At 46.1% G+C, this 18,185-nt stretch overlaps 2 protein-coding genes across 11 annotated transcripts in view; one reads left to right on the top strand and one right to left on the bottom strand.

Annotated features, from left to right (window-relative positions):
- The window catches only part of LOC143894680 (uncharacterized), a 175,034-nt gene that overhangs the window by 77,911 nt on the left and 78,938 nt on the right, over positions 1–18,185 (bottom strand). The gene's annotated exons all lie outside the window — the stretch shown is intronic.
- Sp1 (transcription factor Sp8) overlaps positions 4,992–18,185 on the top strand; it is a 37,578-nt gene continuing 24,384 nt past the window's right edge. Inside the window, exon 1 of one of the 3 annotated variants that reach the window (XM_077401190.1) lies at positions 4,992–5,619. In XM_077401190.1, coding sequence (XP_077257316.1) covers positions 5,506–5,619 — 114 coding nt within the window. In that variant the 5' untranslated portion in view covers positions 4,992–5,505. Of the gene's footprint in view, positions 5,620–12,444; positions 12,856–18,185 lie in introns of those variants that run through there. The other 2 variants (XR_013256140.1, XR_013256141.1) reach the window with 2 other exon arrangements.

Here is an 18,185-nt window from a genome sequence, read left to right as displayed (position 1 = left end):
CCTATCTAGATTCTACCCCCGGCCCCGAATGCCTGGCTAGTTCCACGTGATCGGACGTAAAGTTTATTCATCGAGACCCCGAGGCGAAGTAATCGCGAACAGACGGTAACATCGATGCTGGTGTCAAACGAATAATTATCGCATATATAGTTTTGAACGATAATATCTGACAAAGTCAGCCGTTCGCCACATTTTAGAATTCACAGCCGCGGGAAGACGTCACGTCGCCGGATAATCTTCCGAGAAAGATCGTCACTTTTCGCGGCGACGACAACGTATAAATCTCCCTGTGAGAACCGAGATGCGTTCGACGACCTATCAGGCGCGGGGGGGGGGAACCATAAATCCCTGTCGATGAAACGAATCGAGGAAACGGCACTCGATTCCGACCGCCGCGCGGAATTTTTTAATCGTCGCTAATAACAGGGTGCGCGTCCGTTAAGAAACGCGGAGCGCCGCGCGCATCGAGCGCGAGGCTATCAAGTGATTGATAAGTCCATAAAGCATTCTTCGCTCCTCTCGCAATCTTCCTCTTCGGTCCGGCGGTGGTGTCGATCAACGCTGACGCTGGCGGACGATGGTGGTGGTAGTGGTCGGAGGCTGCGGTTAAGCCTCGTGGCTGCGAAATACACGTCGTACACCGTGTGCGTGCCGGGGTGTTTTTTGGCCGCGGGTGACGCGGTGACGAGATGATGACCCACCCAAAGTCGGAATCATCATGATTAACCCCGCCCGCGTAACTCGTAATGCGAGCCGAAACCACCCGAGCAACTGCCACCGTTGCGCCTAGGCGGTATATACCCGTTATATTCTCTCCCACCGTGTTTCCGCTCGTCTTATACCGACGCTACCGACGTCAACGCGGAATTTTTATTATTAGGCCGACAGGAACTAATCGTCTCCAGTTTTCATTTCGATTCACGTAACTACCGGCTACGAGATAGACCGATTGAGAGGATCACGGCGTTGAGTGCGCGCGCGCACGGATTTCACGGCGTTTTCTGACGCCAAGGACGCGGCTTCCGTTTCAACGTGGAATTTCATGGCGCACCGGGCGTTTTTCATGCCCGAGAAAGTGGATCGAGCAATTCGTTTGATGAACTCGAGGCGCCGCGCCGGTATCGGACAGAGGCGTCTGGCCGCGAACCATTTCGCCTTGATGTTCTGCGAAACGTTCTGCGAGTGAGCGCGCGAGTCGATTAGTCGGTACAGCGACGAGAGGGTACTCTTCCCGCCCTTGGAAATACGCGGGCGCGCACGAGAGAGTTTTAATTGTAGACCACGGATACGAGTGAAGGGTAGGGGGAAGCTATTATTCTTTCTCTCGTCGGTAACGCGGCGATCCGTTCTTCTCTCCTAAGTCACGGAGAACACGGGCGAGAGAGAAGGGAAGAGAGCGAGGAAAGGAAAGAAAGAAAGAGGGAGAGAGAGAGAGATAGATGTATAATAACAGACCGTCGGGCCCGTCTCCGCTCGAGAAGAAACGGCCATTCGTTCTTTTCGTCCGTCTGTCCGTCTATCCGTCTGGCAGTTTCATATCCAGAAGAACGCACGAGTCTTGGCCGACACAATTTTTCATCATTCACCCCCTCGCACCCTGCGCGCACTGACCGCTGCATCACGCGTCGATCCCTCTCCCTCCTGCCCTTCGCCGCAACATCGTTTGCTTTTTCTCTCGTTCGTTCGTTTTACCCACAGTCCGCCTTTGACGTCGTTTATCATCCCTTAACGCGATCGACGTTTACTCTCTTTTCGGGAAAGCTCGTTGGCGCCACCTGGCCCCGTGCCACCTATATCGATCAACCCTAACACTTTCCACTTTCTTGCCCGTCCGGGATCCAACTGTCGTTCGTAGATCGATATAGTTTTAGAACGGTACGGCGGAAGAAGTCTAAATTTGAAGTCTAAAATTGTTTCCCATCTGGCTATCGATTCGAGAAATTTTAGCGACATATTAATTATTGTTACATATTTTTCGTGCTATCACAATCAATTATTGTGTTGCGCAAAATAAGAATAGCGCCGTTTATTTCGGAAAATAAATGATGGAAAAGTGCGCGAGGGTGGATAAGAGAATGCATTTGTCGAAGGCGCACCCTTAGCGTTGCCGAAATAATCCTTTAAATCCTTTCTCTAAAGAGACGTTCTAGCGATCCATTCAATGGTGATCACACGCGGTTCCCACTGTATTGAATTACAAACGCTAGAGACAGATGGAGGAAGAATGAAATGCCTCCAGTATTATGCGTCCGAAAGAAGGATCCATTGAAGCGGCGATCGTCGTTGGTCTTTCTGAGGGATTTTGCTTTTCGATAACTCGGTAAAATTCAAGTAAACCGAGATTTATCGAGCGTTTCGGATAATAAAAGATAATCGGATAAAAAGATATCCATATTTATCGCTTATCCAAAATCACGAAGCGAATTTGTTGAAAATAATTGGACCAATCCGATTTAGACTTCACAAACATATTTGTCTAAATAAATGTACAACGTAATCTTAATAATGTAGTATATAATTTGGAAATAATCAAAAAAATTAGACGTATAATAGTTTAAATATCCTGCAATGTGCATACATCGTGACTTGAAAATAATCGGAATACGCGCAGAAATTTGGGTAATTAATTTCTCTCTGATAGCCTAATAAAACGGGCAAACCGAGATATATAACCGAACATGCGAGAAGATTCGGATAATAAAAGATAATCGAGTTATCAAAAGTTATCCGCACATGAATCGAATCCGATAGACATAATCGAATCCGACTCGATTTAACCTCGAGTATTCGCATACCGCAGAGCCCGAAGGATTTCTACAATTTATTACTTGAATAATATCGGATCAACAATAATCGTTTACTGAGAAAATGATCGGTTATTCATTACATTGGGTTGTCTGATGCGTTGTCTTAAAGTGTCGAGTACGGCGCAATTGGATCAATCACATTATAGCGACTATACATATAATATGGTTATGCTGATGTATTCAGAGGTAGTTTCGCGAAGAGGAAAATGCTTTACGAAATTTATTTGAAAAATATATGCGACACCAAACGATTATTCATCTTCCTTATATGTACATGATATTAATATCTGCTTCTCTCAATAATACGAACGATGAAATCGCGTTGCATATGCACGAGTCAGATATATGTTAGTATAACTTATATTACCCCTTGTGAATTTTTGAAGAACACGTTTAATGTCCTCAGTGATAAACGACACAAATGATTTCAATTTATATCTCGAATAACAAAGTCGCGACAAGGTATCCGTGTGCTTTATGCGAACGTGCGTGCGCTCGTTTACGTGAGCGACCAGCGAACGGTTATTATTGACTCGGCAATAATGCATCAGGTTTAACCGTCCGCAACTGCAATTTCATATTAACGATAATTATATCGTTGAAATTTATGTCCCGATGATGCATTATCCTGTTATTTATGATATCGATTTGGTGTCCAAAAACGAAAAACTTGTGTACATACACAGTATCGGGGTGTGTGAACGTCTTAAGTCATTAAACCTATTATATTTTATTTTTCGTGTTAGCACGTTTTTGCAGCTGCGTACCTATATTCATTACTAGATAATCTCGTCTAATATTATTATACAGATTTATATAATAGGGCAGAGGGGAAGAGCTATTCGTTGCACTCGAATACTCAAATATTGTATTCGCAACGTTTCTATTATCGCGAATAATGTTATCATATTATCATTGCAATCGTTAATAGATAGCATAAGCATCTTTTAACAAAATGGCTCAGTTTCTGCAATTATTGCGGTAAACAAGAAGAAACCATAATCCACATAAATCTTAAAAATTTAACAAATATTAATCGAATTGACAAATATAATTATTCGAAGATACTCATGAGATCGAAAAAGTTGACATAGAAAATTGCTTAATTAAAGTATGTTAATTAAAGTATACCTTAGTGTAATAGTATCAATGGACACGCAAAGGCAATTCCATTGATGTATGGACGTCGTTGAACACGGTGTTATTTTCGTTACCAGAGGATAATTATTAACTAATGTAAAATCAGGAAACCTATTCTTCACCGTAATGATATATTAATATCTCGAACCTAGTCCACCACTACATTTCAAATACGAGATCGTCGAAAGAATCGATCTTTCGATGATCTCGTACTCGAATATCAACACTAAACGGAAACATAATAAATAAAAAAAGAATAAAAAGAACAAGAGAGAGAGAGAGAGAGAAAGAGAGAGAGAGAAAGAGAGAAAAAGAGAGGAGAGGAGAGAGTAAGGAACAATAAAGATCGTGAGAAGAGAAAGGTGGCGCAGGTGGAGGAGACAACGGAGAGGAAGCAAGAGGAAAAGGACAAGGAAGAGGACGCGAAGAAACGAGAAGAGCCGCAGAAGAGGAAGACGAAGCGGCGGACGCTGTGCTGAACCACGTGATCGTAGAGCGTTTTAATTGGTCGGGAGCGCGATCCACGCTGCGATGGAGGGAGGACGAGATAAACCAAGCAGAAAGGTGGGACACGAGGGGGGACACGAGTGGGACCGAGGGGGTGACTGAGGGGGTAAGGGAAGGGCGAACAGCGTTCGTTAGGGTTGCAACGTGGATTAGACGATCGCGAGGTTGTACCGAGGAGGACCGTTGCGAGGGCGGGCGCTGTTTCTGCCCCACCAGCAACACCTTCCAGGATGGAAACGTACTCGCGAGGTTCCTTAGGAACGGCCACTCGACGCACTCTCCTGGGGCACGCGCACGCACTCACGGCCCACGCATACAGGCGCGTATCCGCGCGGTAGGGGGGCGACGGCAAGAGAGTGAGAGAGAAAGAGAAAAAGAGGACAAAGAGCGAGAGAGAGGAAGAGCGCGCGAAAGAGAGAAGGAGGAGAAGGAGAAGGAGGAGGAGGAGGAGGAAGAGAAGAACGAGAACGAGAACGAGAACGAAAAGAAAAAGCGAGAAAGAGATACCGATCCGGCTCGCCTCCGTAGCTGGGCCGCTTCTCTCCAACGTGCGGGGGACGAAAAAGCTCAGTTATAATTGTTGCACGCCGCGAGGTGCATCTCGGGGTCCCTCCGATAATTGTTACCTCCTTCCGCGTGGCTGGCGGTTCCGCGCGACGCCGCGACGGACGCGTATATATCGGACGACATCGGACGAGTGGGAATCCGCGTTCGTCGCGTCCTCGACCGACCTTGTTATCGACTGACCTCCTCCACCTCGTCCGCGGCCGAGCGGCAGCCACAGAAATTACTGTGATTACCGGGATATACGAGGGCTCGTGGAGCACTCCGAGCGGACTGCCGCGCCGCCGCAGCAGCAGCCGATGCACCTGCGGACGTCATCCGGAAAGCGTCTCGCTGCACGCGCGAATCCGAGGCTGAGTCACGATCGTCGAAGAAGCGGATTGAGTCTTGTCGATTCAGGGGAAAGCAAGACTACCGATCCTTTACGATCTCATCGGGTGGATTTTTTAAGAGCTCGTATAGTCCTCGGAGCAGAGAAGACTCGGAAATGAATTGCGCATATCAGTATTCGCATAACGGCCATCCGCAAAATGTGATGACGATCGCGCCGACGGCACCGCAGCAGAGTCTACACCCCGCGCAGGAAACAGAGTATCTCGAGGTAGGAGAGATGTCGAGGTATATATTGTATATCTTTAAGGATGCCACGCGCGCGCGGAGATTCGGTTTAACCGCGGGCGGCGACACACCGTAGACAAGTAATTTTAGCGATTTAAAACTCCATGAGTGTCTCGCCGAGTTAGCGGGTGATTCAAGTCCGCGACGACCCCTTCGCAGCTTGGTTCCATAACGAGCCTGGGCGGTTCTAAAGCGCCCCTTCGTTAATTGTTCATCTCCCGACGTCTAACACGAAGGGGATTCGATACGGGATCACCAAGGTCGCCGCAACCAGCCATTTTCCATCAACTCGTTGGCGCTCGCGGAAAATTCAATTCGTCCGATTGCCAATCGGATCGTTCGATTGAATTTGTTGAGGATGGAAGTATGGATATACCAGTCCGCTTTTGTTAGGAATATCGGCTGCGTAAATTACCGTTCCAATAACGTTTTAATTCTTAATTGAATCGCGAGTTGCCGTACTAATGTAACCCTATATGTAAATCGCAAAATCTCGATCACAGGCTGATCCACGGAAAAGAAAGATGACGAAATTTCGTTTACTTAAAACACACTCGTCGTTAACGACCCGAAGAAACGTGCGGCGTGCCAATAATAAATCGCGGTCGATCGACTCGCGCGAAAGGTTGCGAAAAAAAGTCCGCGCTTTCACGCGGCCAAGGCGACGAACGAGGAATCGCCGTGGAACCGAGGAAGGAAGGTAAAGAAAGATGAAAAGAGAGATGTAGCTGGGGGATATTAATATAAGGGCTCGATACGTAATTATAGTGATTACCGTATTGCCGGGGGGCGGACGAGGGCGTCCCTCAGTTTGCACGTCATTTCGCGATCTCAACTTCCCAGCGAACATGCGCGCGAATTTGTCGGCGTGGGTCCTTGGCCAGGCTAATTGTTTCCCCCTTTCGCGCCAAACTTTCGCGCAGCAACCACTCCTCCGCATACTTTCCTTTACGTATTCCCGACACGCGCGCCTCGGAGAGAAGAAGGCTCGCGCACCGGATATTCGTCGTTTAAAGACGACGCGTTTAAACCGTGACATTTCGCTCGCGGCGATCGATCCTGCTCTCGATCGTTTTCTGACACAGTTACCCGACGAAACGTGCCGATCGTTAGAAATATCGGATCAGGCAGGTTTCGCTACTTATCTATTAGGAGCGAATATTTAAAGCGTCGTAAAACGTAACACTTATCCACGGGTCGTATAATAAATTACACATTGCGCAACCGAGGACTATTTCCGCTTTTCGATGTTTTACATCGACCAATTGCTATTTGTAACTCATTAAATCCGCGACGCTGTACATCAATTAGAAGTTTTTCAAGCGTCGCGTCGCGTCAATTGACGATGTGCTTTGCGGGGATAGTTAATCGTCGTTACGAGTCTTTTACTCTTTCCTTAATTGGTTATTATCACCAACATTATCGGTAATTATAGCGGCACGTGTGCGTCAACCTCGACTGCCGTCCAAGCATCCACGTCTATATTGCGTCATGTATAATGCAAAAATCTTTAATGAAACCGTTATTAAAAAATCATCGAGAGAATCATGATTTCCTTTGCGCTACGTTCTCGCTGGATTACCCGTTCTTAAATGTCGCACCTAATTAACTTCAATTATATATGCAAAGATGCCTAAGTAGCTGCTATGCAAAGACTAAAAAATCTGATATTATACATGTACGTTCTTAATGTTTGAAATTATTTTAATTATAGTCACAAGTGTTCCATATATTTCCTCATGTATGATTGAATGTGATTAGAAGAATAACTAATCCGTTAACTAATTCGATTAAACATAGGTACTCAGATTAGTTAGGCAGACTTGTAAGTCGCTTTAAAATTGATCTAGTGATCTCTTCTCGTGTTTCGTACCAAGTGTATACGAGATAAAATACAGATCGATACAAGCCGCAGCATCCAATAACTTGTCCAACGTTATTATCCCTCTCCAGTCCGTCTTTTATCTACATCTAATATACTCGGAATACGAGCAGAGGAAGGCAATAGCATCGAGGGCAGCAGGATAAATCGAGGAAAGATATTTATTTCGATCGATTCCCTTCTGAAACCGAGGGTGCGCCTTATTTGCGTCGCTCCTCTAACGTTCGCGGTCGGCGGAAAGGAGCGACGCGTGAATTACGGGGGGGGGGGGTTGTCTCCTCTCCTCCCCGTGGAACACCCCATAAATCTGGTCGGCCGACGGAGGGACGGGCAGGCGGTCGGGCGTCTCTCTATCCCGAAGCACGATGTAGACAGAATCTCGACTTACGCCCCGGCATCGGCCACGGCAACGAGTCCGTAAATCAGTCCCGGACGAGTTTCTCCGTGTCCTGTTTCACGGCGAGACGCACCACTCGGTCTTAAAAGCCTTTCACGCGCGATTCTGCGATATACAGCTGTGTATATTCATTATTGGAAATTACAACGGCTAGAATTTCGAATCTATATATCACCGCGATGTTACAGTTCGGAGATCATTTTCCGAAATTAATTTTCTCTCGTGTGTTTGTTCTGGATTTATCCTGTAAGAATAAAATAACGTTTTAAAACGTAGAATGTTGCTCGGTAGAATTGTAGAAGCGTCACGAAAACGCCACTGCGGATGTCGGTATACATCAATGAACACACGATCGTCCCGCGTCTGCGTCCTTCGGTCCGATTTCGGCAAAGGCTTACGCACGCCGTTAGCAGATAGTAAGACAAGATCTGACTTCAACTGGTAAGGTGAATCTTCGTTTTCGACGCTGCCAGCCGCCACGCACGGAGCTAGTTTCTTGGTAATTATTAGTCCATCAGCATCTCTCGATGGCCACATGGCCGTGTGAGAGGCAAGAGCCGAGCTGGTCCCAGCGCGGACCATCCTCGCTATATACGCGAGAGGCCGCCCTGTCATTATCCGCCCCCGTGAGGCCCGTGTATATATATATATATAGGCCCCATTTCCCTTTCAACCCCAATAACCCCATGGCCCATCTCTGCCAATCAACGATCCATCATCGAAAGATCCGATGTCGGCTAACGTCGATCTATCGCGCTATCAAGAACGGCGTTGCGATCGGTACTATCGGTAGTCGATCGGCGCTAATCATTTTTCAACGACGCGAAATATCCATACATTAGTGTCGAATGAAATAATGTCGCTGTCCATCCTCGTAAAATATCGAGACGCACGATTCATCCTCGCGATCCGGAGGGGTTTGTATGCGCGCGCGGACGCAATAAATCCAGAGAAACTGCTCTCTCGTGCGGGAATCTGAAAACGAGGAAACCCGATAGCTACTAGCTTCCACGCGCGCGGCCCAACGCCATTTGTCCTTGCCGCGAGCGTTAACGCCCGTCTTTGGTTCCGTTCATTGTAAAACATCCCTTTTTGCCCCCCCCCCCCCCCGCGCCCATTCGCCATCCTACTCCGCGATACGCAAGGGCGTGGGCGGGTCGCACCTTTTGTGCACCGGTGGCACGCGATGTACGCATAATCGGCCGCCAGGATTCGTATAGCGGGTGGCGACCGATAACGTCCCCTCGTTCCGCGAACCTATTCCTTTCTCACCTTCCTTCGCGTAGTCCATCTATCGATTACTCGGACGCGTCTATCTCGAGGGTACCATCTAACGTAAACACTATCCGGCCGATGCGATGATATGAAATCAAATCACGCTGATCAGATGGTTGCTCTATATGATGCAGGATATATCAGCGGAAATCGTCAAGAAAACTCAGACAGAACGTTATTTGCGATTTAGAAAGAATAGATCGAATATATTCAAACTGGAAGCAACTATATATAGTGTATTTTTATTTTATCTTACGTCAAGTATCTCGTTGATCGGACCAAAAGCTACTTTAAAACCCTCGTTTTACGAGACGTTTGACGAGAATACATCGAGTCACAATCCGTCATCAAACTTGACGGCATTCTCTTTGAGCGGACCTCGCGACCGCCTTGTCACCGAGCTCCATGAGATATTACGTCTAAATTACCCGGGCCAATCTCGATTGGGACCACGGCGATCGTCCGGTCGTTGCGCGCCCGGCTGGTCGGGAATGGTTATGAATGGACCACGATTAGCCGGTCGCCTCGCCGTAGTGGCGCCGTACCACGCCACGGACTTCTTCCATTATGGAAAATTAGATCCTAATGCGACCTCGACCCGTCGCTCGCGTCTCCACCGGCCATTGGCGTAGGAAGGTAACGAACGCGTCTGTATAGAGCAGAAAAAAACCGTGATGTCCCCTAAAACTGCATTCGGGAAATTTAAATTTCGTAAATCGCATAAACCAAACTCGACGAATGGCTCTTTAGCGGTGGAATTAAATTGTAGTTTGTACATTTGATACGTTGCGTTAAATTTTAAGAGAAACCGGCTCACCAAATTACGCCAATTATGAAATTCTCAGCAACCGGTTGGCTACCTCTCGCGATGCGGTTTTATAGGCACGGTTTAATCGCAGCCACGACGCAAACCGCTATAAAAGCGGCTCGTATCATTCGCCATGTGACGAAAAAAATTTGCGGTAGCCTAATGACAACTCTCGTCTTAATTCTCGAATCGTTGACGCAAGATGTACCCAGATTTTTTTTTCTTTTAGACAATTTTTAATCAGATCTTATGAAAACATTGCTCCCCTACTTTTCTGTATACGGTTATAAAATCCATGCAATTTATGTGATCATTTATTTATTCCAAAATTTTAAAAATGCTCCGCCCGCACGAATACGCCATTGGAAATATACTTCTTCGTTATACTTTTTCGTTTTAGGTTAAGACGAAGCCGATAACATTTGAAATTCAAACTCCACGATTAAAGTCGCATTAGCTTTTTGCGCGTACCCGCCAGGTTCTCCCTGCACAACTTTGTGATATTTGTGATTTTAACAGCCGTCGTTCTCGAGCTTGCATCGCCCATCTGCGTCTCGTGCACGCAGCTTGTTTCGCAAAATCAAAACAGCACGAGTAAATTGCGAGCTCGTACGATCAACTTCTTTTTTGCATGTAATAATTGACGTTCGATACAGAGGTACGGTTACACAAGGCAGGTGTCGAGATGAACGTTCCTGCGAGATCCTAAATCTTGTTTCGCGATGCGAAAAAATATATGACGACATTTAATTGAACTAGGTATTAAATATTTACACGCTATATATATTCTACGATTATATATCCATTAATTCGTTCTCTCGCTGATATAAACTGTATCTATTTACTTTTTTATTTCGGTAGCGCGATACTTGTAATATATATACAAATGATTATTAATTTTTATATGCAACTTGCGATACGATCATTGATTCAGAATTTTTCCAACCGTAATATTATTATTAATGATACTGTTGCTGTGTTATCGTAGATCAAATATTAGTATCGATTTCCATGCATATAGCTGTCGTAATACGGAGTGAGAAATTGCGCGAGTTTAAAACTAATTTGTAAACTTATGTTGTAACAAGTTAACGCGTGATTGCACCCGAAATGGAGTGATCCGTCGAGTGCCGTGAATATATCGTGCAAAAATAAAATAGGTCATAATACCTTATCAAATTAATTGACTGTCTCCAAGCAGCGTATAGATATATTGAAATATCATATTTCAATTCGATACTACCGCGGCCAACAACGAACTATAATTCGATAAATAACATGCATTTGTCTCCGCGAATATATAGATACAATCACATTTGCGATATAAAGCTCATATGAAAGTATATAGGATCATGCATGATTTAAACAGGACATATAGCTCACAGTTAATAAAAAAATTATTATTTCCAGCTATACAACTTAGAAAAATCAATCTTCACATATTTTACTTAATTACATCAGCGACTGCGCGTGCCATGGAATAATAGCCATTAAGAATATGGTCGTAGGAAAGGCAATGGTAAAAAACAATTTGCATGTAATTTCCTGAACGCGCGTATTTAAGATAATTCTGGATAATAATTCCTGGCGAACAAATAGCTTGGAATATTTAAAAAGCGATTACGAGACCGTAAGTCGTCAAATACGATCGCTGTTGCGTGGCGGGTCTAATGCGTCTTCTACCCCCCCATGGAGGGCCAATATATCCAGATATCTTCGTTTATCCCTTTTACCTCTTTACTCGGGGACACGCGCACGAGCGGGCAGCGGACACCAAGCGCGCGGAGGACCTGATCAATCGATCAGCTCCGATTTCAATCGTGTATCTTGGATAAAGCGAAGACCTGACGCTCCGATTCTTCATCGCGCGTATCGGTATTTAAATAACGACGAGGCGCGTAGTATACCGTTGTGTCAAACTACGAGCTCGCGAGCTCGCGAAACGATACGATTCCGAGTCACGTAAAGCGGCGAAAGGGGAAGCGCGAGCGAGAGGGTGAGCGAGGAGGAGGAAGGGGCCGAAGCGAGAGCCTCTTCTCGCTTCTATACGCCGAGAGGGACCAAAGTCGCCGCGCGTGTCTCCTTCCAGCGACCACGAGCTGCGCGCGCATTTCACGACTGAATTACCGGGGGGGGGAAGGGGGTTGCGGAGGGGATCGCGGGCGCGACAGAAAAGCGAGCCGAGGAAACCGGAGCGGTGGGACCGAGACGGCGCACGGCGGTGAGGGCACCCCGCGAGGTAGGGGAGGGGGGCTCACGGTGCCACGGGAAGGGGGATAAACGAAGTCGAGGAAACCAGGCACGGCACGTAGGCGGTGATGGGCGGTGACGAATTCTGGTGGGACCCCGCCCCACGGACCCGACCCTTTTTTGCCCGGGGGCCGCGGAGTCCTGGACGTTTCCCTACCACCTAATATCCCCGTTTGGTTGAGACCAAGTCGTTCGAACGGTCGGCAGTCTGTCACGGGGCGAAGAACGGGAACCACGGTAATCCCGGCCTTTCCCACGGAGAGCCTTTTTTTTATCCGAGCGACGGTCGGCCGCGAGGACGACACCGAAGCGCGTCCGATACGAGCGGAGTATCCCAAGCGCGATCGCACCGTCGTCCAGTCCCGTGATCTCTCGAGTGCAGTGTGTAAAACGAAACAGCTGGACAGAGAAAACAAGCGACCCGGAGACGCGAGAGGACTCCTTTCTGTCGGGTGGTGACTTTTAAATTCCGCGGTGCGCGAGTCCCGCGGGTCACCGGCTGTGACAATCCCGAGTCGAGATGCTGACCGACATGACCCCGGCGGCGGCTGGTCAACTCTATCCACAGCTACAGTCTATCGCAAAGTCGCCGGTGCATGGGCACGTGGTGAGTGTCTCCGTTCAGTCTTTCCTCCTCCCTGTTTTCTCTTCTTTCAACGTCATATGTGTGTCACAGTATCGATGTCCATCCGATTGTCCGATTTTCCATCATATCGAATATCGAAATTTGCTACTACAGACGTTTCATGGCGCGTGACGTTGCAAATTTGTGTCGCTATTGCCACCGTGACTCGTGAAAAAGGGTCTTTGACATCAGTGAAAGGAACCCCCGTCGCGGGTTAATTTCTTGGTCGAGTTAGGTCTAGTTAGGCCGAGTTAAATCTCTTCGGAGCAAGACCGAATTCTCGAATTTCATCGGGACGCCCGCATTAATCCCGGATAGAGATCTTGGTCTCGGCAGGCAGGTAAAGCGCGATGCCGGAGATTAGCTGCTACCGTCGAATCCTTGACACCTCCCGATAAGATCGCCGAGATTTCCTCAAAGGTGTACTTTGGTCACCGGCGTTGTCATCATCTCAGGCGTCAAGGCGAATGTCATCTTCGATTTCCGACGTCAATTTGCTGGTAGACTCCGTCTTTGAATCTTGTTTCATATATCGCAGAGCAAAAATGTTCTCTACGCCGGTATTATATAGTTGAGATTGAAAATGACAAATTAGAGTTGATAAACATTTTCATTTACGCGGATGCTGCGTAATTAGGTATTAGCAATAAATTACTTTGCTATTATTTATAATTGCTACAATGAGACGATTGGATTATCTATATACGTATAAAAACGGTGCTTTATTTAATATATGATTATACGTTGACGTTTTTATTCCAACATGCAGAAGTGATAAATCAGAAGGTTGATTATTATCTTTGTAGCACAACGGATATTTAGTTATTCATGATACATCTGGAGCATTAGAGTGATATAGCAATCAACATTCTGCAAACCGTATCATTTGTTTGTCTGTCTGTTCAATAATTAAGATGAGAGAACTAATCGCGATCAAAATATTGATATATTACGTTACAAAGCAATATCCGTTAATTATTAATAGTACACCAGTCTCAATTTTTTTTATCAAATAATTATTAGATAAATCATTGTGCAGTTATTTCTAATAATAATATTAACGTCAGTAATATCGACGCGAGTAAAAAAGACACGCGGCAACACTTCACTCATTATTATTATATAATTCCTATGTTATTTGATGATTAAATACTGAAATAAGGAAACACGGAAAAGCAAAAGCAGAAACGCTTTGAAAATATCAACTGCTTGCATAAATTGTAAATTAGCAAATTCTTGAAACAAGCACGGTAACCTTTAATGTGTTTTACGAAGTCCAAGTGATCAATGTTGAATGTGTGAACGCCGAGAAAGGAGAAAACCTATAGTATTACGCAACGTCATATCGCGCGATTGTGAGTTTTGCAATATATGTTAAGATCTCTTCTCATCAGGGATTAAAAGACAGAGATTAAATTTGAGATAAATCCTACATTTCAAGAACATGCCTACGTGAAAAAACAAAATAGCCGTAACTATATGTTAAATATTAGTAACATTTCAGTGATCGTTGTCAATCATTATTATAGACCCTGTAAATAAAGATGGAGTAATAATGATTTATCGCATTGCGAAAAAGTCTTTGAGATAAATTCTTTGTACATTTGAAGAATATACCTACGCGAAGAAACAAATAGCCGTAACTTGTATTTATGCCAAATATTAGTGATCTTTCTGTGATCGTTATCAATCATTATATTAGATCCTGTAAATAGAGATAAAGTAATAATGATTTATCGCGTTGCGGCGCTGCAACTACCCATATGTACCTTGTTTTCGATTTGTCGAGATTATCTTTTGGCTCGAACGTATAACGAAGTTAGCGCGACACGCTGCAGGTCGCGTTACGAATCAGAAATATCGGAGATAATCTGACGATGATAAACTCGAGTGTGTATATCCCTCAGCTTTCGCGGCAACATGTACCCGGCTCGTTGCTCGAAGCTCTTTATTTTATGACTCGGCAGGAAGGACACGACGGCGGTCGCCGTGCAGGCCCTGCGAGATGATTTACGAGTCGACGTAAAAAAGTAATTAAATCCCTGCCGTCAAAAAGGAAGGCGCGCGCGCGAGCGCGGGTATTAATTAAGTCAGGCAGAAAGTTTCCTGTGTGCCGCGTCGAGTATATTAATGTCGGCGAAAAGTCGCATATCCGTCGGTGGACATCGCGCGGGCGCTCGAGAATCCTCGAGATCGTCCTTCGGACGGGCCCAGCTTCCGGCCTGACTTTTTGCGACCTCTCGTTACCTCGCGTGGCCCTGCACGTTGATTCGCTATATTTGTTTCTCGGTATTCGCGTTTCCTCGTCAACAGCGAACCTGTTTCGCGTGATTCTCATATAGCTGACCGTCTCTTGCCGACGCGTCGTCACCCGAGTCTTTTTTGCGAGCCGTCCGTTTTTGCTACGAGATTATTCACAGACGGCATCGACGGTATCAGGACTCGTCCAAGATCTGTTCTGCAACTCGCGCTTGCGAATAACCGTCAATCCCCGACGATAGAAATTACATTGCAAAAGATTCGTTCCGGGAAATTGCGCGCTTTCCTCTTCTCGAGATGTAAAAATATGTATCGAGGAGCCCGTTCCCTCCAACAAATTTTTTTGCTCGAAGGTAATGGTTCCTATCGCGCGAGAATCCTTTCAGAGTTTTTCCAGCTTCTGCCGAGAGGAAAAACGTACGTGTACCGAGTTTTTCATCTAAATCGGAGATGTCTCGTTTTCCAAACTACGGAGCCACGCTCTTTTGCCGGTGTCGAGCCACTCGATCCGAATGTATCGAGTGTCCCTCGCACAATGGTCCTTGCGCAAGGTTCTCAGGACTCAAAAGGACTGCCCTACCTGTGTATCCGAGGAGCCAATTATTTGTCCGATCTCCTTTGTGCGCCGGAGGAATCCACTTGACAGGATGCGTGGGATGGAAACGCGATGCCTACTTCCTTTCGCCACCCGATCCCGCCAATAAGATACTCTCCTCCGTAAGGGTCTTGTCTCTTTGTTTCTTTCTCCTCATCCTGTCTCTCATGTCGTCAATGGGGGTTGTCCTTAAAGGGCCATGAGACTCCTCGACGGCACATCGGTGAATGGAACCTCCGCGCTGCGCGTCGATTAATACGCTCGACTTGGCGCGACGAGAGGAATAGGAGGCGAACTCTCGCTGTCGTGCAACGCTAACCCCGTCGTTTACACGCATACGCGTTCTCCCTCTTTTTCCTCGCTGGTCGATTGGATAAGAATGTCAACAACCCTCTGCATTTTAGTTTCGATATGACGCCTGTTGTTTCGATCGTTGAAACCTTCAACTTTCCTCGACGCTTACCATCTCGAACGTTTTTTAATATCAACGGTAAAAATTTACATTAAATATTCACGATTGAAAAATTGTCAAATAAACCTATATAGCTATGATATCTATCATAGCTATATAGATTTATTTGACAGAGAGAGAGAGAGAAGGACGCGATACATAATGTATGTGTTTAGCAGTATAAAGATATGTTATTCTCTTACCGCTCCAATGTCATGCATAATAAACGCGGCACACGCAAAACGGCACACGTTGAACCTTCGTCACGTCGGAGCTATATACATGAAACTACGTACAAAACTTGAAGAGAATTTTCTTCGTAAAGTTATACGTCGGCACGCTACATTGAAAAGACGTGAATCCGAGGGAAACCAGCAAACGTGTCACGCTACGAACGACGCGGCTTACGCGATGCAGCAGCATTGTCTTTATAGCGATCGATTCCGGTGTGTCAATTAATAATTAATGCCGCGACCGACGAAGCCTGGAAATATATCCGTGGAACCGGAGTTACTAATTCACGTACGACTCCGCCGCGCCCCGTCGCTTTCTTCGTTGACATATCGCAGTTTTTAGCGGACTACTTCCGCCTCACCCCGCGATCTCATAAATATATTTTAAAAATCCGATGTGCGTAAACTAAACTTTATAATATCGATGCATATACGTGTGCACGTACATGCATATGCGTACACGTATACAGGAAGCGATTGCAAAGAATCTTTATATTTAAATTGTATCTCTTGAAGTGTGTGTAGATGACCTCTATATTATGTATATTATATCGCCGAGGATCGTGACACGAGAGAATCGGTGGAGAGAACATATATATATATGTCGTCCTTGTGGCAGAACTAACGTCCTCGAGCTCTTTTATGCACGACTTCTGCTCGTGTCCGCCAATAGCGAACGTAGTTGACACCTGTCAATATTTTGCACGACGTCGTCCGCGCGCCGCGCTCTCGAGTACCCTCTCGAGGGCTCTCCTACTTCCACGTCGGTAATCCGATAATCCGATTCGTCTGGTAAAGGTGTCCCTTTAAGCGACGTCCCGTTGACATTTTCGAGGGCAACAATGGACTGCGAACGGCCGCTGCGGAGTGCAATGCGCGTCGTGCAGAAAATGCTGCGTCCTCCGTCACGCCGGGAGCGCGGACGAAGGGTCGCGGAGGGTGGCGCGGGGCTTTTTACGTGACCTAAGAGGATTTACCTGAAGCATCGGATGCCACACGAGGATGTCGTTCTAATTTGTACTATTTGAGAGCAAAAGGGAGAGAGAAAGAGAGAGAGAAAAAGCGAGAGAAAGAGAGAAGAGGGCGAACATACCATTTCCTTAAACGACCGCAACATCTCTTGCGAAACACGCGATGCACACGGCCTTTCGCGTTGACCACACGAAGCCCTTCTATACGTATATCTTAAGGGCGATCACGCGCGCCCGAATTTCGCTTCACATTCCGGAGAATAGATCTTTCAGCGCTGCCAGAAAGAATCCAATAGAAACGCATGCTTGCGGTTAAAAATTCGGGTTAATAAAGATCCTTTATCTCTCTTCGACAAAGCGTTTGCGAAATGTGTAGACTGGAATCATTATTCTTCCTTTCCTTTTCTTATTTTGTAACAAATTTTTACGCTTTACAGACGTAAAAATTTATCAAGTTTCTATATAGAAGTTTCGTGTGTTTCAACGAGTTTCAGGCCAAATACCGAGTAAAAACGCTATCTGCGGAAAATCACTCAGGGTGGATACTGGCAGTCGCCGCTTCTCTCGAGGTCTCCCCTCTGTCACGCCCAACGTGATACCCTAATGAATTATTTTCGAGCACATCGTATAACTCGCGACGTGTAAACACCCTTTCGAAAGCTCACTCGTACAGCTCGTTCTGCTCGTCGTGTTGCACGAGGCCTAAAACTGGCAGATGTGCGGGGAGACAACATGGCCGCCGGGTGGCGGTCTGTGAAAAGTCGTCTTTAGGAAACCGTTATTACATATGATCGATTGACTTC

This window comes from Temnothorax americanus, unplaced genomic scaffold, assembly GCF_048541705.1.
Source record: "Temnothorax americanus isolate GAGA-0224 unplaced genomic scaffold, ASM4854170v1 Scaffold14, whole genome shotgun sequence".
Lineage (NCBI taxonomy): Eukaryota > Metazoa > Arthropoda > Insecta > Hymenoptera > Formicidae > Temnothorax > Temnothorax americanus.
This window is presented reverse-complemented; position numbering and strand designations above follow the sequence as displayed.